The 20,422-nt window shown below is 38.4% G+C and overlaps 2 protein-coding genes across 2 annotated transcripts; both read left to right on the plus strand.

Moving 5' to 3' along the window:
* Positions 1 to 1,056: 1,056 nt before the first annotated feature.
* On the plus strand, positions 1,057 to 2,253 carry LOC116287329 (histamine H2 receptor). Its single transcript, XM_031693994.2, has one exon. It carries the CDS (start codon positions 1,220 to 1,222, stop codon positions 2,231 to 2,233), a length of 1,014 nt encoding a protein of 337 aa, XP_031549854.1. The 5' UTR covers positions 1,057 to 1,219; the 3' UTR covers positions 2,234 to 2,253.
* A 9,264-nt stretch (positions 2,254 to 11,517) lies between these two features.
* Positions 11,518 to 14,122, plus strand: LOC148910166 (uncharacterized). The gene is made up of 3 exons (XM_089031842.1): positions 11,518 to 12,205; positions 12,654 to 12,826; positions 12,908 to 14,122. The coding sequence occupies exons 1-3, from the start codon at positions 12,049 to 12,051 to the stop codon at positions 13,496 to 13,498; spliced, it is 921 nt and encodes a 306-aa protein (XP_088887968.1). The 5' UTR covers positions 11,518 to 12,048; the 3' UTR covers positions 13,499 to 14,122.
* Positions 14,123 to 20,422: the final 6,300 nt, after the last annotated feature.

Here is a 20,422-nt window from a genome sequence, read left to right on the forward strand (position 1 = left end):
TAAGGAAAGACAGCGACGAATTCCTATGAAAGTATGAGAGCGCATGCGTGGATGTCAAAATATTCGACGTATTTAGTTAGAGGGACAAGGGTCGCCAGGTTGACATCGTTGTGTAGGTAGGAAGCAGGGACTAACTAAGTATGAACAAATACGAATGAACAATATCGCGAGAGGATGCTACGTTAAATTTATCGCATTATATTAGCGTGTAGAATGCTAAGAAAAAAGCGAAGAAAAACGCCGACCAATAAATAGCGTAGAACGTAACTCCGGCCTCCTGTAAACACGTACAGTAATTCAGAACAAGAACACTACAATCAAAAACTACAGGCGAAAAATAATCAAAAGTGAAAGAAACAACAAATTCTTAGGAAAAAAGTTGAAAACTTTGTAAAGGACATCTCCATGGCAACTGACTCTATCAATAAAGCCGCTCAATTTTAACTTCAGTGTTCCGGACACATCTAGATAAATAAATACTGCTCTATTTCTTACCGGCAGTGAATAATGTTCTAAGTACCTTTTGCAATCAATAATTTGTCGAGGTTAGACGGTATTTTTAGGAGTTCTAATTGTACCCAAACAGACTCGAAAATTGGGATGTAAAGTTGATAATTATTTTCAAATCTCGTAGGCTATCTCGCAAAAAAATGGCTCATTTTGAACAAATTACTAATTTAGTATGATAAATAAAACTAAGCCGGTCAAATTAAATTCATTGACAGCAAATAATCCCTTAATTAAAGCATTTTGAAAATTGTGTCGACTTGTGATGATCCTAAATTTAGAACAGCGATACTTGAGAGAGAAAGCCCTATAGATCCTCAATTAGTTTTACTGAGGGCTCAAAAGTGCGGTCCCCTAGTTATTGCGATTGTAAATCATTCAAACTTCAGATCCTCGTGAATAACTCTAGGGAGTATTGTTGTACAGTGGTTGACGTATAGATTGCGGGATACGAAGCAAATATCGCCTGATTCGTAGAGCTGGATCATGTGTCAAACTGAGAAATGATAACATCTGTATTCATTGGCTTTCACCTGCGCTATATGTAATGAAACATCACTAGAACCACTTAGTCTACAGCACTTATAAAAAACCACCGAGACAAGTAGACATCACGCTTCATCGTGAGGATTTTCACTGGGGAAAAGCTACTGTGGAACTGGCAGTTTTTCATCACACAGAGAATATCAACCAACTCCAACAAGTACACATCATGAATAATACAAGTCTTGGTAACGTAGCCTTGCCTATAAAATGCTTAAGATCCGTGGCTGAAGAATGGACCAACTATCACTATTTAAACCCAACGCTTGTGACAGCTATTGCTGTGCTTTCTTTGATCTTGGGAGTTTTGTCAACGCTTGCAAATGGCCTGGTTTTAGCTGCAGTTTTTAAAACACCGTCTTTGAGAACCAAGACAAATTTTTTCCTGACTTCCCTCGCGTTGACTGACTTGTCAATGGGTTTATTTATCTGTCCTTTGTTTTTCTTTGGGGCATTGAAGTGGCCTTACCATGTTCGATTCCCAGTTTTTGGGATGGTGTTGGATTTTCTCATCATGCAAACTCTCATAGGATCAACTCTGAACCTCTGCGCCATTAGTTATGATCGTCACATCGCGGTAAAGTCCCCATTGCTGTATACTGTTATCATGACAGACAAAAAATGTGTGAGCATAATAACTACCATTTGGGTTGCGTCGACGGGGCTTTCAGCGCTAAGTTTTATGGATTCAAGTTACGAGGAAAGGCCTACAGTTTACATCATCCCGGCTCTAGCAGTTCCTGTGCCATCGATCACCTTCATGAGTTACTGCTACTGGAAAATCTATAAAGTAGTTCTTAGACAAAAGAAGCAAATTAAGGCGAATAGCCCTAGCGCCTTTGTTAATAATGATGACACAACAGTGGTCCAAAATCGTGGAAACGATAGTGCTAGACTCAAAAAGGAACGCAAAGCCACAACGACTGTCGCTATGATAGTTGGTACATTTATCCTGTGCTGGCTTCCTAACACTCTCGTGTCAATCCTTCACTTTTTCATCACTAAAAGCTACAAATGCAATGCCTATACCTTTGGAGAATTCTGGCTGCTATCCTTACCTATATCATTTTTAAACTCTCTTCTTGACCCCTTAATTTACGTTCTCCGAAACAGAGAATTTAAATTTGCTATCAAGGCCTTATTTTTAAGATCTTCGACTCGGATATCTCACTTAGAAAAATAAAGAAAATCATACCTTTTTATTTATACTAGAGAATTTATTTTGAATAACATTAAAGTCTTAAAACTTTTTATCCAATTTATAATATTCTATCTTTCTTAATATATAATGACTAAAACATTAGTTTTAAGTTAATTTATTATTGAGGTAAAAAAATAATACATAAACAAAGCGACAGTAAAATTTTCATTGATTTTCTTTTCATTTTTAGCAGTTCCAAATCCATTATAATGAAAGAAAACTCAGCTTGTAGATTGTCGATTTATCTTAATAATTCTCTTGAAAACTGTCATTTCTTTTCTTTTTAATCCTTTTTTATTCATTGTGATGTTTATTGAGGTATACTGTTCAATATGTGTTATCTTGGTTGATAAACCAATGATTGCGAAAGTTTGGAGCGCGAGCCTCTTCCTTTAACCTACCAAGTCATTCATTAATTCAAAGTACACAAAAAAACTCAAAATACCTATTTTAATTTCAAAATGACTACATTAAAAGGAATATCTTGCAGTTTCAAATCCGGATATCAATGTTTTTAAGTACTTTATTGTTTGGCTAATAAATATAATGGCCTAAAAACATAATATTTCGTTTCCACATTTACAATTGCAAATTACTGTTGTTTGGGATCATCCTTTTGAAAATAAAGAAGCAGCTAGAAAGAACTCATACTGTCATTTTCTTTTCAATCTGCTAACTGCAAATGCCAAATGAAGTTTAAATTCAAAGAGAGTTGAAAAAGCTTCCCTGGGGAGAAAAACCGAAGATTCAAACAGCTTTTTGCTTCCTTATTTCATTGAAGTTATATATTAGATATTAAAAAGATTGTAAAGTGGGCACGAACGATACAAATAAGAGAAGAAAACATTTAGGAATAATTTGAAGTTAAGCAAGTCTCTGGAGAATTGAATAATATTTATTCCATTACGTCATTTTTTAAATACTTGTAAAAACATGTTGACTTTTTTTTTTCGTTTGGTGGTACGCTTTTTTTCTCTCGTCGCGTTGCATTGACAACGTCATTTCAGAATTAATTTTGTTACGACAGAGGATGCATTGTAGCGTTTTATATCATTACGCCTAAATAGAAGACGACTCAGTATATACATATACGCCTACGACCTAATATTACAGCTTCAGAGAAAACTTGAATACTTGAATATGTTGCAATACAATACAATACAAAACATCTTTATTGCATTTTTTTCCATTGGAAAAATATTGTTGCCTTTGTCGTGGCAAAACATCTAAATAAGAAAATCACTTTCAATAAATAAAGCGTTTTTCCAATGTGCTAAAATATGAAATATCATAAGGACGAATTTTTGATTAGTTATCATTATCCTGAAGAAAGAGTAATCAATATTTAATCAATATTTATATATAATTTATAAAGGGATGCTTTATAAAATAACCTCAGTTAAAGCCGAGCTGTTTTTTGTTGTCTTATATTGGATTAGGCCTCTTAACGAGCAGATGAATGAATGTATTTATTCAAATTAGTATTGCGCGCGTGCTTGTTTTGACACCTGGATCAGGATACAAATAAAATAACAGTTATGCTTGACCTCAAATTAATACAGATTTTAGCCTTTGTACATACACCAATACAAACAGAATACTGCCTGTGTAAAGCTATTCTAAAAGAGGTTGGCGAAGACGGGCAGACAAAGTTTACGAAATTTTTACAATCGTTGTGACGGCTTTTGCAGAGTGCATTCACATGGCCCATAGTGCAGTTCGAGCTTGGCATGTAATATGCAAGAAAAATCTTCACCATATCCCTAAAACTTTCAAACATTTGAGATATATACCCATATACTAAGCTTTTGAAGAGAATCCCTTTCAATCCATAATGATAAAGCACTGACTTCATTTACTCAGGAGACAGTGCAGCACAAGTGTCACTTATCCTTCTAGGGGTTATCTTCATTTCCATTGTTTTAAGTAAAGGGGTTTTAACTTGTAAGAGCTATTTACGCCATTACACTATAGAAGGTACTTGAAAAACACATCTAATTACTAGTTTAACTCTCATCTATTCATTTCGCAAAGCATTTTCCCATAAAGAGTGTATTATTTTTAGTTTTAGTTCCTTAAGGCAACTAACTATACAGTGGATCGGATACATTGCTAAAAACTGCTTTTGCGAAAAATCAATCAAAACAACGCTCTTTTGCTAGAGGAGAGTCGACCAAAAATCTACAGATTTGAAAAAATCAAGATCAAGCTCAAGGAGAAAAGAGGAAGTCACTGGACAGGAGTAGTCAGAAAAGCTAAACAAAATGGCTTCAGCTCAAGGTGCGCTTTTAATATAATGATTTCGAAACTATATGTGTCCTTCCAGATTAATTGAACTAAACATCAGTGTGATACAACCGGAGTTTTTCAAAAATAGAAATTAAAATTTCTTTTTAGGAAGTTTAAATCAAAAATAAAACAAAGATAACAAAACCTCACGTTTTCAAAGTTTTTCACGTTTCAAATTCTTATTACAAAGTTTAAAAGAAAAACAAAATACGAAAAAAGATAACAAAAGCTCACGTATTCCAAGAAGGAGAGATAATTCCTTTAGAAAAAGTACTGATAATATATTTGGAGTATTGAAACAGTAGAAGCAAGCGGATTCTCCTCCTTGACATAAGTACTTTTTGACGTCATGATAAGCACTAACGACAATACAAACCCCAGTGAATGTGGTACTCCAACATTCCTTTCTTTTGCTGATCTACCGACAAATAATATCAACAAAATCATGGAACATGACAGCCGAGCAATATCTTGTTTTCTTCACTAACACTACGCGAACACGTATAGATTAATAAGAAAATCGGTCCTCATGGTTTGAGCTTATTTTCTATGTACTAGCTGCATTCTTACGGAGACTTTTTAGTGGCTACAAAAAGAAAATATCATGAGAAATTTATAGGGAGTTCAAGGTTACGATTTTCCAAGGGTGTGAGATTTTTTTAATGTACTGCACTATTTGCTTGATTAAGAGTGAACAGAGTGAGGCAAGGATGTTTAATTAGTCTGTTTGAAGTAGTAAATGGATAAAACATGTATTATTTGCACAGCAGCAATCCTATCCTACAGAGTCACATCCTGGCGCACCTCCCTTTCATCTAGGGATCCTGACTGACTCCAGTGATTAGTGGCACGGCGCCTAGTGAGAAAACCAAAGTCACCAAATATGACTTAATGAACATTTTGGTTTAGCGGGAAGGGAAAAAAAAAAAAGAATTAGAGAGGGAAAGAGAGAGAGAAGGAAGGGAGAGAATCAATGAAGGAAGGAAAGAAAAAAAATGTAATGAAAGAGAGAAAGGATAAACCTTAAAGTACTCGACGCCAGATCGAGTTAGAATTTAGAAGATAAATTAATCCGCGAAGGAAAAGAACCCGAATAACTTGGAGAAATGTGTTCGAATCACAGGAGAAAACCAACCAAAAACTCTACTCGCATAGGACCTGCACCGATTCCGCGACAGTTGCCGGGTGCATTTCGTCAACAAAACGTGGTCAGAATAGACAGAAAATTGCGCCTCAATAGACCAATTTCTCAAGGTTGCGTGCGCATTTTTCCGATAAGAATTTATAAGATGTATCATTCTCCTCTTTAAATATAAAACTGGCTTTTACTGAATTTTTTGTGGCCCGTCAAGTTGGATGCGCACGCAACCTTGAATAAACGGTACTGACGGAAAAAAAGAGACAGTGTTTTATGTGGCAATGCTTTTCCCCATTTTTTATATCGGTTTTGTTCTGTTGCTCTTATATACTGGTAAATAAAACATTTACTTTAATAGGTATACATTCACGAAAAGTTACCTACTTTTTTCCATATTGAGTAATATTAGCTTTATAATTATGTCGTTATCATGTCGTCCGTGTGCAGGCACCGTTTCGTTAAAAGTACTCACAGAAGGAAAACAAATAGACCATTCAAAGCAAACAACTTTAGTCGTCAAACCACCTCAAGGAGCCAGAGTACATACAGGTGTTCATTCGCGAAAGATCCCATCGTCAGATTTTTTTAAAAGTTGGCTGAAATATGGTGAAGTATAGTGAAAGTGTACTACGAAAGTACTAGAAGTAAAATAAGCAAACAAAAAATGGAGGCCACCGACATCTATCCATTGGCCATCAGTTTGTGTGGACGTTCTATCTTTTTGCGGTAAAAACGCGCGAGCAATCCAAAAACGGAAAGCTTTCAAAAAAGCCACATTTCATTCTAAAAGAATAAATTGAACGTCCTCATTTTCCTGACAGAACTTTAGAAAATGACCTAATGATTAAGCTTACACAATTTAAACTTTATTTTGAAAATTAGGAACATGAAGTACTCTTGTGCCGTTACTACAAGTGTGGAATTGTAGTCTTCACTTCATGTGGAAAATTTTACTCAAATTATTCACAAAATATGTGATTTCGTTTTAACCTCAACGTCAGTTTTTTATATTTTTCCTTTGAAGTTCGGTTGCATAATGTAATTTCAAAAAACGTCGTCATTTACTTTGTTTCAGACCTATGAGAGTTTCAAGAAGCAAAAAACTTGATATTTTGCTCACAAAACATTTGAATGACCTCATCACATGCGCAGAAAGGATGCGCACTGAGCAATGGCCATGAACGTCCTTAATGCTATTACTAAATCCAATGACGTCACAGGCACTAGGATTTGATTGGCTTTTGCTTGTAAATTAGCTGTAGTCACATGATCATACCTTCACTCGTTGTCTTGGTAACTGTTGGTATAGGATAGGAGCATCATCTGTGGGCTAGTGCCAATCTCCCTTGTTGAGTATCATTTGGGGAACTAGTACCAGCCTCCTCATTATTCTAGTGGCATCAAAAATCACCTGATAAGGTCTTTATGAATACCGTTGGGGGACTTCTGGAGAGAAAGTAGTCAATTAATCTTCATTTCAGCCTTGTGGAAGTCTCTTTGGACTCTAATGTATGTAAGATGTGAATCTGTAAAGGTGGTGTGAATGGCAATGGGTGTGGCTAGTTACATTAAACCCCATCCTAAAGTAAGCTATACATTCCTTCGAGTTTCTAACCCTCAATGTGGTTAAGTGCTCATCTTTTGCATGCTCTTAAAGGAAAAATGATGTGAAAAACAAAAAACAGTAGTGCATGTCTGCCAGCAACCATTCACCCCCCCCCCCCCCCCCCCACACACACACATACCCTAAAAATTCTGGTATCTGCTCATGAACAGCTCACAGTTGACATTCAAATCTCTCCAGACATCCCTCCCCACTTTTGTTACTTTATGTATATACCTCTGGATCAAGATGGTAAAATAATGGTGATAGATGATAAATAGATTGGGATTGTCAACTAATTTGCACCAATGTTAGGAATATCTGTTGAAGAATAAACAATTTTAAAAACACAGACCAACCTATTCTATTCATGAACAATCAGTATTAAGCCCCAGTTTGTGTTTGTGTTGAGCCTGAGGGGGTATCCTGAGGACTTTGACATTGAGGAATGCTACATTGCTATGTGGACATCACTCGATCCCCTCCCACCCCAGAAAGGGAATTGGTCTGGTCATCCACTCAAAAGACTAAGACTGACCAGAGTCATTCCCAGATCAGGTATAGATATGGACACTAGCTAATTAGATTTTAAAGGCTGGGGTTTTGGATCAGTTTCCTACACAGCTTTGGCTGTAACACAATGCATTTGTGACCCTTGCTCGAGGCATCGAATTATATTACTCTGTAAGCTGGCTCAACCAATCCCAAGGCTGAATAACAGCATTGATTTCTGCAGCCATAAGTGGTTTGCTCCTCGGCTGTTAAATTTCTATTTCATTTTCAGAAAATGATAATCAGATGTCCTATCAGCAGATTCTTCAACCTTTCAACACTGGCTATTACAGAAAAAACCTCAGGATTTTCAACTTGGCTTTATCAGTTTATCATGCACAACGATTTCAAGGGATTTCATACCTGCCCCACAATTTCTATGAGTGGGAGATGTCATAACCAACCACACAGAACTGTAGAGTGGGAAAATTTAAATCTTATTTGTTAGACAACTGTACCCACACATAGCAGGTTTTAACACAAAATCCATGACCAGTGGTGAGCCACAATGTTAAGATTCAGGTTTTGAGGGCAGATAATAATGAATAAATTGTTCACAATGATTTTGCATTGAATTTGTGAAACAAAATTTTCTTCAGGTTAAGTTAAATCAATACCAAAGAAAACAATGTCCAGTTTTGTCATTCAACGAAAACCAAAGATTTCAAGGGATTTCATACCTGCCCCACAATTTCTATGAGTGGGAGATGTCATAACCAACCACACAAAACTGTAGAGTGGGAAAATTTAAATCTTATTTGTTAGACAACTGCACCCTGGAACAGATTCTCCTGATTTCCAAAAGTTGCAGAGCAAAAGCTTCCAAGTACAAGAGAGAACAAACAAACAACTGTACCCACACATAGCAGGTTTTAACACAAAATCCATGACCAGTGGTGAGCCACAATGTTAAGATTCAGGTTTTGAGGGCAGATAATAATAAATAAATTGTTCACAATGATTTTGCATTGAATTTGTGAAACAAAATTTTCTTCAGGTTAAGTTAAATCAATACCAAAGAAAACAATGTCCAGTTTTGTCATTCAATGAAAACCAAACAAACAAGATGAAAGCTTAATGATAAATTTGGATATCATTCAACTATTCTGGAGCTAAAGGAAATAGACCTACACTATATTTTCTATGTTTTAGGAGTACGACTGTTCAAGTTACATCCCCACTATTGTGTCCTCTCTTGTACTGCAGATAAACAAAAGAAATAATACTTGGTCTAAAATTGGAAAATAAAAATTAAACTCATCGACAAATGAGTTGGGGTTAGGTACCAGGGCGAGCTCGGGTTGCGACAGATCGCGTCCCCGCTGGAAGGTAACCATGGCAACTGGGGCCACAGCTCACCACCGGTACCTGTCACACTGAGATTCAGTGGAGTATATACTCACCTGTAGAGAACCTATTAGCAGAGGAGGGAGGGTGGGAGAAAAACTCTTGGTGCAAATCCACCAGCACTGCAAACACGGCAAGTAAGCCCCTGATAATGCCCTGGGTCCCTCCCGCACATTGTTGGGAAGACCGCTGAGCAGCATGCATTGTCTCGATTTTAACTTCGCCTAAATTTCATTTAGCCACATTACACATACACAAATCATGATGACTCACTAAATGCAACCAAAATTCTTAATTATCCTTTATTTCAATTTTAAACTTTAATTTTTTCATAACTGAAAAAAAAAACATCCAAAATGGATTGGCTTTACTGTGCTGCATGCTGGACCATTGTCACTTAGTCAAAGTTTTTTGACTTCTCTGTAGTGAGATTTGCTGCTGCAATCACAAATCGCTTGCAATTTTACTGGCCAAATGTATTGCAGGGAAATGTGGAAAGCTGGTATATGGTGTAAAATTGGTTTCTTTGCAAGCATGACATGGTAATGTGACAATCAAATACACAGACACTTTCTTTAATAGAGTAGGTATTTTAGTGAGGAAAATGGAAAAACATTTCTTGTGGTAAAATGTCAACGTCAGCTCTATTAAGCATTCTTAAAAAAAGGTGTCAAGAATTTGAGGTAAGTGATAATGGTAGTAATACAACTCAGTCGCATAGCAGAATGTTTGGCATGGATGCCTGCAAGATTCATGCACAACTTGCAATCAAAATGCTTGGGCGAGAATGCGAGTTATCCAAACTCGTGACTCGGGAATCTTCACTTGAGGTATGAGTAGCTTGATCGCATGATTTGGAAGAGCCAAAACAGTATTTCTCCAAGTTCTTCCAACTTTCCCAGTTACTTTCAATGATCATGGTCGTTAGTTCACAAGGATGTCTCGTTTCAGACTTTCTAGCGTCCACGAGGGCATTCTCGAAATCATTTTTGCTTGAATCGCTGTACATGTTGTAGATGGGGGATGGAAAAGGGGTACAAGTAGAGAGAACGTAGCTACAAAGTAGCCTACACAGTCTTCCATTTCCATCAGAAAATGGATGTAAGTCTAAAAGTTCGAATACTAGCCAAGCAACACTCTTAAAAATGCCCTGCAGTTTTTCAACTTCGTCTGTTTTACTCATAGAGTCCGTGAAAAGAGAGTTAAATCTGTCCAACAGTAAACAAACTGCTTCTTGCATGTCGTCTGGTTGTTGGTAATGATACGTTTCTCCTCGGAATAGAGTTACTCGAGGATTATTACTGTAAGACCCTGCTTTAGTATAGCATTCCTTCCTTCGAATATTTCTCAGAATAATCTTATTTACTTGTCTAAGCATCGACTCCTCTAGCAAACCACGATCAATGTCTTCCGCTTCGCTTTGCAAATACAAATAAGCATCTCTAAGATTAACAGTTTCTTGTTCCTCGAACGATAATGACTGATTACCTTTAGACAAAACTCCTTCAGGTCTTCCCAGAAACTTTTCTATTTCATCTACAGATTGTAACCCGTGTTCTTCCTCGACATTGCAGTGATAAAAGAATTTTGCCTCCAACCGTCGTTTGATGTCGTCACAAGTCTCAGTGTCTCTTCTCGACTTCCATTTCTGCCGTATTTGGACGATTTCTTCTATCATATTTCGCGTAGAAGGAGGTTGGGTGGAGTTCTTTCTCCATGGTGGGTTTTCTCCTGCTTCAAAATCAATAAGATCTGCTACAGTTGATCTAAATACTTGCTTTTTCAGCGCCATTTTTGAGCGACCAGATTCGGGTTCGGAACAAAGCTAAGACGCGACTTAGGAATTCCATCCCGTGAGACATTGCGCGAAGCAATTAATACGACGTCATAAGTTATTTTGGTTCAGTCACAGGTAGCCCAAGTTTGGTTTCTGTGGTGTCATGTAAGTGTAAGGAAATGTATGGGGATTTCTAATTAAGACTTCTCTTATTACTTACTGGGGAGGGAAAAAATCTTAAAACGGGCTAAATTCAAAAAATGACCACACAGAACGAAAGAAGTGTTATTTCTCAATGATCGGGTAAAATTTCGAGGCTTTATTCACAGGCTAACCACTCTAATACATGAAGGAAATACTAAATGGTGTCTTGTCTTTGTCTTTTTATTCGCGCGCGCTATCGATTTTTTGTCATCTCATCTACCCCCCTTGATAACAATTTTGTTTTTCTACTATACAATATACTAACGACACCGCTGCAAAACGTCTGCGCATGCGCGAGTTTATATATTTCAAAATGGCGGATCGCGTGCTTCGAATCAGTAATGCACCTCTGTCTGAACGGCTTTTCTCATTGGTTCGCAGCGATCGTGTGGTTGCGGGGGTTGTAGCCAATGGCGTTGCTTCTTTCATCGTAATTCGTAATTCCCTGCTGTTAGTTTGTTTCCCGCGCGTCGTGTCACGTTTGAATCTGCTGAAACTACTCACTTGCGAATTATTATTGCTCTATTTTGAGTTTTTATCTAGATAACCGTCGTATAGACCTCTTAGTATCGTATATTTTCAAAATAGCTTTGAATTTAGATTTAGTTGGATTGCATCGTTTAACGGCTGAAAGGCAATTTGCCTCGCGAGCAATTTTCTCACTGGCACGCGAGGCAGAAAACTCACCGTTTGCGGGTAGATTTCGAATGTTTTAACTTCTCGCGAGGCGCTGAGTCAATTTTCTCTCTTACTTGAAAATTTTGAACTCGCATGACGAAAATTGCAACGTTTGCGGAGGACGTGAACGTTTTGCTCGCCTGATTTTTCACCACAGCCAATCATAAGCGCCCGTTTTGTCACGTGATGACCTCAAAATCAAAACAAACATGGCGGCGCCAGTGGTAGAACTGCAACAAGAAGAGAAATTGGTTGAACTCTGGCCGGATTATCCTTGTTTGTACGATGTTCGGTCTACTGATTTTAAAAATCGTACTCTCAGAGAGGCCAGCATAAGTGAGCTGGAAAGGAAAGTGAACCAGTCAGGTAAGATAAAGCGCCTTAAAAACGTAATGTCACTATAAGTTCAATCGGCGATAAACGATTTTGATAAATCATTCGGCATAAAGCAATCGCATATACAGCTTTGATTAATAAAATGCTTATGTTTTTGTGGAAAATTATAGTCCTTATTAATGTTATATAACATGTTGAAATATAGAAATATGAATAAACTTTTGTGATTTTTATACAATTAATTCAGAGAAGTTATAATGATGACATTTTTGAACGCCATATCAATCATTTATATAAATGTCTGAACTTAAAACACCAAAAAAATATGTTTCTTTTTTTTATCATGGAGCCCTTTGAAAGCTGAACGATCTGCAGTGACATTGAAATAATATATTATCATAATAATCTTAGATTTGTTGAATAATTTATATATTTTTAACATATAAAATTCATGTAAAATCCTTCCCTTTTTATTCAGCTGAATGGATCAAGAGGAAGCTTAGGTCATTGAGAAACACCTACGCTAGATTACGAGCAATAAGCAAAAGTGGGAGTGCAAGAAAACCTGCCTCACCACGGAACCAGTGGTTGAAGTACAAACTGCAATTTCTGGAGCCTTTTGTAGCAACAAGGGGCAACAGTATTGATTCTGTAAGTAATGAGTTTATTCATGCAGGTAGATATATATATATATATATATCATTAAAGTAATATATTTTACTTTTGTTCCAGCTATCTACCCCAAGTACATCGTCAGCAGATGCATCGTTTAATGATTCCGAAGGTGAAGAGGAAGAGGAAGAATTTGCTGATTCTGGAAACTGCAATTATACAGGCAGTTCAAGTGAGCCTCTTAAAAAAAGATTGAAGGTCAATAAAACGCCCAAGAAAAAAAATGATGAAGAAGAACTAAAGCTAATAAAGCAAATAGCAGAATCAGCCATCCAGCAGCCAAAAACTCCGGGTCGGTGTCCACTGGTAGAACGAAGCTTGGGATTGGGCAAAATAACGAAAACAAAGAAAGCATGGATTATGGTGAACAATGTGTATTGTTCCACATGTGAGCTGCGTTCTTTGCTTTATCTCCACAATGAATCACCATTCATTGTTTGTTCATCCATTCCCAGGCTTCGTTCTGCCTGTTGTGTGTTACCCAATACTCCTGATAAATTTGAGCTCTTTGGACAGTATGTCAGTGCATCCATTAAAGAATTCGACGACACGACAAGACATATTGTTCAGCATAGAATCAGCAGCATCATATTTGAAGCCCAGATGGGTATGAGACAACCCCAACCTCATACACCTGCAAGCACATCTTAGTCAGATGATACATTTTTTCATTCAGTTTAATAGCGACTTGTAAATATTAAACATCACTGTAGTGTGGGATACCTCTTAAAAGCTTTTAAAAATGTCCAAAATAACATTTCCATTTTCTATATTTATATATTTTAAATCACTCCATTTCAGAAAGGTTGTTATATTTCTATAACATTTATATTTAATATTATAATGAAAATGCAAACAAATTAGCTTAATATATGTAATAATAGTAATATTATCTTATATATATATATATATATGTATATAATATCTTAATATATAATAGATATTATCTCAACTGCATCTTTTGTAAAAAGTATTTATTAGGGGTATTTCCCAGGTATAAGTTGAAAATACACTTAGAATCAGTAAATAGATTCTAAATAATGATTATTGAATGTTTGTAATCAATGAATATTACATGACTGTATATTATTTTTTTACATCAACCATGAAAAAAATTATGATTAAAAATTTCAAGTTTTTACCTTAAGGCACCTCATGCTGATTGAGTCCTTCATATACTACAATACAGCTTTCTAGAACAATGTCAAATATTGTTCTCTCCCTATCTTGAATTGATATGTCATCATTATCAACATAAAGAACTATGTAATTATAGATATGGGCATTCTCATTGCTTCTTGTACAATTAAATTATATAATTATTCATGCACACTGGTTCATACTACGGATCTCACCGAACAATGACAGCTAGCTAATCATTAAAAAATTCATGTGGCTACCACGCCCACCTTTGTTTACCGACACACCTACATTTGTATCATACACAGGAAAAAAATATTGATTCCCAATCTAGAGGGGAAAAATGGCAGATCACAGGGATTTTTTCTAGGTATATTTGGAAAGTGGTACCAAACTCATTCATGGGGCACAAAATCCCATTAATTTCCTTTAAATCCAATTATGATACAAAATTGGGAATCACAAATTACTTTTTTTCTTATCATAAGTTTGAATATCCTAGAAATATATCAATTTGTCATTCATCATGGGTATTAGTCAAGTAACAAGACACTATTAAATGCATAAAATTCTTGATATCCATTGAAGTATTCGCTAAAATCAACAGTGAGGCTTACAAAGGTAGGCATGTCAGTAAACAAAAGTGGGCGTGGTAGCAACATGAATTTTCCTAATGACCTGTCATTGTCCAGTGAGATCTGTAGCAATATTTTTTCACTTTTTTGAAGAAGGAATCTTATATATTGCTCCATGAAATTTGATATATAATATCGATCTGCTTCTGTATCTCATGAGACCATTATCACCTCAGCCAATCTTGGAAGAATGGTGTTATAATAACGAAATTGCTCACTCCATTCAATTAACGCTGATTAGCGTGTAAGAATACCCCACACAGTCAGAATTGGGGAATTGTAAAGGGCGCAGTTTTGAAGGAGCGCAGTTTAAAGAACGCCACACTACTTGACGGCACTAAACAAAAATATGTGTGAAAGCCGCAGGGAAACAAAACGTGAATTTCAGTATGCATTACAAGTTCGTATGCACTTGTTTTGAATTTATAGCAGTTTCGAGCATTATTGTAATAAAAGTTTGTTTATAACATTACTCAGACTTTAGGGATTAGTCAAAAATAGAGCACGTTATGAATAGCGCAGCGCAACCGTGACGTTATAAAAATGAAGACAAAGGCGAAATTCGGACAAACAAACTTACAAGTTTACTTTCAGCAGATAATTTTCACAGCCGATCGCAGCTGATCTTAGTTTACATGGGTTATTATTGTAACTTTAAGTAAAAATAATAAAATCGGTTCGTATAATCCTCGTAGCAGTTAAACAGAATGCAATGTTTGTCCGAATCTTTAAGCTATTTTTAGAATCAGTGCGCTGTGCTATTGTCTTGAACACAAGTATACAAGCCTCACAATCCCTGGAACCCTCACAACCCTTGCAACCCCTGCAACCCCTGCAACCCCTGCAACCCTTGCAACCCTTGCAACCCTTGCAACCCTTGCAACCCCTGCAACCCTCACAACCCCTGCAACCCTCACAACCCCTGCAACCCTCACAACCCTTGCAACCCTTGCAACCCTTGCAACCCTCACAACCCTTGCAACCCTCACAACCCTTGAAACCCTCACAAACCCGGTTGCAACCCTTGCAACCCTCATAACCCTTGCAACCCTCACAACCCTTGCAACCCCTGCAACCCTTGCAACCCTTGCAACCCTTGCAACCCCTGCAACCCTTGCAACCCCTGCAACCCTTGCAACCCTTGCAACCCTCACAACCCCTGCAACCCTTGCAACCCTTGCAACCCTTGCAACCCTTGCAACCCTTGCAACCCTTGCAACCCTTGCAACCCTTGCAACCCTTGCAACCCTTGCAACCCCTGCAACCCCTGCAACCCTTGCAACCCCTGCAACCCTCACAACCCCTGCAACCCTTGCAACCCACGCAACCCCTGCAACCCCTGCAACCCTTGCAACCCTCACAACCCTTGCAACCCTCACAAACCCGGTTGCAACCCTTGCAACCCTCACAACCCTTGCAACCCTCACAACCCCTGCAACCCTTGCAACCCTTGCAACCCTTGCAACCCTTGCAACCCCTGCAACCCCTGCAACCCTTGCAACCCTTGCAACCCTTGCAACCCTTGCAACCCTTGCAACCCTTGCAACCCCTGCAACCCCTGCAACCCTTGCAACCCCTGCAACCCTCACAACCCCTGCAACCCTTGCAACCCACGCAACCCCTGCAACCCCTGCAACCCTTGCAACCCTCACAACCCTTGCAACCCTCACAAACCCGGTTGCAACCCTTGCAACCCTCACAACCCTTGCAACCCTCACAACCCCTGCAACCCTTGCAACCCTTGCAACCCTTGCAACCCTTGCAACCCCTGCAACCCCTGCAACCCCTGCAACCCCTGCAACCCCTGCAACCCCTGCAACCCCTGCAACCCTCACAACCCTTGCAACCCTTGCAACCCCTGCAACCCTCACAACCCCTGCAACCCTCACAACCCCTGCAACCCTCACAACCCTTGCAACCCCTGCAACCCTCACAACCCCTGCATCCCTTACAACCCTTTCAACCTCTGTCACCCACACCACTCACCCCCCTGTTATATTGAACTGTTACTGTCACAACCTCACTAACCCTCTTACCATCGCAAACCCAGTTACCCTCAGAACCCCTCTAATGTTTGGCATATGTAAAGAGCTCTCTCAATCGTGTTGTCATTAACGTGGGTTTCGGTGTGGTCATATGTTTCGATTTATTTTAGTGAGAGCCCTTCTTCGGTTGATAGTTCGCTATGAGGATTGCGGGGAATATTGTTGAAGTTAATGTTTGAAATTATTAATTTGCTTGAGGTGACGCTGGTTGTTTTTTTTTCTTCGAATCTCTCAGCCAATCACATCACTCGTTCAGACGGTGGTGTATGACTCGCTTCGAATAGGATGCGATCGTTGAAAGAATGGCCAAGGAAAACTCACACCGTGTAAATTTTTCATCGAATTCAATTAAATGGATTGAACCTAACTCTGTGTGAGAGTTTTATTTGTTTGATCATTAGATTTACCGTTCTGAAAGTATTTTTCGAACTCGATGATGTTCGTAAACCTTCGTAAACAGTGTTCTCTGGTCCATACTATTAGACAAAGGAAGCAAAAGTCAAAGAGCAAACGTTAAAGTTGGGACAAATTTGCTGCTTGATGTTGATGAGGAATTCTTCGAGTTTATCCACAGGTGCCATTCCAACCATGGCTCCAAATACTTGCCCATAATAGTGTGGATGACTGTCCAAAAAATACACGTTGTTGTTTTGACCAACGAAACACACGGTCATCCCGTTCGCTATGATCAACGCTGCCAAGTTTCGTTCTCTAACTAGACGTTGTAGATAGAAGGCAAGAGAACTCTGAGGTACTTAAGGATCCACAGAAGTAATAGAAAGATCCAAGGATTCCTCCAATGTCACAGTGACAGGGGCAATTACAGCTGTTAGATGGTGATTTGCTTCAGCTACACTGAAGAATGGATTGCCTAGGGTATGCGTTACGTTGTCATATACCTGGTTCCCTCGAGCAATGGCAGACAACAACAATGATAACCATGTTTGATTCAGATCGGAATTACAAGTCAATTGGAGAGTAGCATAATGTAGCGAGCTAGTGTATTCCTTTGCCATTAACAAGGAGATGAAAGTACAGGCATTAGAACCATTCCTTCCAAACAGAGTTGCTTGAGACAGCTGTGGTGGTAGAAACCAGAATTTGGAGGTACCAAGCGATGATTTAGCAATCTGAATATTAACTGCAACTGGATGATGCACAGACTGGGATGTTTGCTGGGAGCTTGCACTGACATTAATTTGTGGTTGCAAAACTGTAAAGGTGTCTAATTCTTGGTCAATGTAGGATTCCCAAGCTCTTGAAGAATAGTATTCAGGATCTACTGTTTGGTTGATGTGGATACTATCGTCATCACTGCCATCACCATTATCATCATCATCTGAATGGTCTTGGGAAGTTGTGTTTGAACTGGATGTTGGTTTAAGGAGGCTTTCATTAAAGGAAGTTGCTAAGTTATTTATTGTAACATCAAGATTTTTAGTGCAGATGGGACATTTCTTTGCAACCAAGTTGAAACATGTTCTGTGGATGGTGTGGAAACATGGAAGTCTTACAGCATCAGCTGTTGAGTCAGTAACATTGCATTCAGTATAGTCACAGACTTTGGTTGCATCTGGGAATGTTGGGACTTGCAGTGAGTGTAAGCAAATGGGAGAGCCTTTGCGTCGACAGTTGAGTCAAAGGTATGAAGATGATACATGTATTTCTTGTCATTTGTTTTGCCACTGCTATTTTGATTTTGCTGCACCTGAAACCAATACGTTTTGATCAAATGTGTCCCGGTTTAGGATCTCCATTTGGGTGTAAGGTTTCTCTGTAAGGTCTTACGGTCATTCTTGCTATGAGGTTGCGTGACCATAACAACCCACATGTCATAAAATACGTGCAAAAATCTGTACTAGAACTATTTTGGGAAGGCAAAACGTGTGTCAAGCAAAGAAAAATTAATCAGAATCGTTTTGACATACAATAAATACAATAAACTTAACAATACATCGCGACAAGAATACAATTTCAGTTTAATTGTTAAAAGATATTTCTTAAACGCTTTACAATTATTTAAAATATATAACATATAAATACACATAATTATAAAAGTGATAGAGGAATTTTAAAAGAACTTCAATCAAAACTTATAACTTAATTAATGAATCTTAGGAAACTCTGGAAACCTTCCATTTTTGTAACATTTTGAAGTATATCTATTTCTCCTCACTACCATTCTGTGGTAATAGAATAGAAAACTCTTTTTGGGCATTGCGCATAATATTTTCTTAAATCTGGAAGCCCACGTAAATACTTGTTCCGCAACTGGTGTATTCAAATGCGGATATACTTCTTTAAGGTCATCACAGGAATAATTCTTCCTACATGTTGGGTCTTTATGATTTCTTAAATGAAGCCTGTCGATTACCTTCCTAACCTTTAGCCACATATTGTTGTAGGGCGCAGGGAAAGGCAGGGGCATTTTTGCTACTCGCATCTTATTTAGGTTACACATATTGTCATATGAAACAATTACGTCTTCCCATTGGGATTCGGGTACTTTTTCAAGTCGCTTTATCAGGTAATGTATCGTCAACAGGAATAATTATACTTACAGCCTTCCACCCTTACAGTCTTACAGCCTTACAGTCTTACAGCCTTACAGCCTTACAGCCTTACAGTCTTACAGCCTTACAGTCTTACAGCCTTACAGCCTTACAGCCTTACAGCCTTACAGCCTTACAGCCTTACAGCCTTACAGCCTTACAACCTTACGACCTTACAACCTTACGACCGTACAGCCTTACAACCTTACAGCCTTACAGCCTTACAGCCTTACCTCCTTACAGCCTTACAACCTTACAACCTTACAACCTTACGACCTTACAACCTTACAACCTTACAGCCTTACAACCTTACAACCTTACGACCTTACAGCCTTACGGCCTTACAGCCTTACTGCCTTACAACCTTACAACCTTACAACCTTACAACCTTACAGCCTTACACCCTTACAGCCTTACAACCTTACAGCCTTACAACCTTACAACCTTACAACCTTACAACCTTACAGCCTCATAGCCTTACAACCTTACAGCCCTACAGCCTTACAGCCTTACAAACTTACAGCCTTACAACCTTAGAGCCTTAGAGCCTTACAGCCTTACAACCTTACAACCTTACAACCTTACAACCTTACAACCTTACAACCTTACAACCTTACAGCCTTACAGCCTTACAGCCTTACAACCTTACAGCCTTACAACCTTCCAGCCTTACAACCTTACAGCCTTACAGCCCTACAGCCTTACAGCCTTACAAACTTACAGCCTTACAACCTTAGAGCCTTAGAGCCTTACAGCCTTACAACCTTACAACCTTACAACCTTACAACCTTACAACCTTGCAACCTTGCAACCTTACAACCTTACAACCTTACAACCTTACAACCTTACAACCTTACAACCTTACACCCTTACACCCTTACAACCTTACAACCTTACAACCTTACAACCTTACAACCTTACAACCTTACAACCTTACAGCCTTACAACCTTACAACCTTACAACCTTACAGCCTTACAGCCTTACAGCTACTTCTTGTTTTGAAATACTTGTTCACCGTATTGAAAATAAATCAGGAGGTAAAAGCTCATATTATGTCGAACGACAAGGGGGGCATTTGTACGTTACGTCGAGTGCTGCCTCACACTGGCAGTGCACCCACTGACAGCACTCTGACACAGTGCACTGCATCCAATCACCGCTTTTAGTGGTGTGGCAAATAGGGCACGCATTTCTGTTCATTT

This window comes from Actinia tenebrosa, unplaced genomic scaffold (assembly GCF_029948245.1).
Source record: "Actinia tenebrosa isolate PJP-AT-01 unplaced genomic scaffold, QUT_ActTen_1.0 PGA_scaffold17__23_contigs__length_9995812, whole genome shotgun sequence".
Classification (NCBI taxonomy): Eukaryota; Metazoa; Cnidaria; class Anthozoa; order Actiniaria; family Actiniidae; genus Actinia; species Actinia tenebrosa.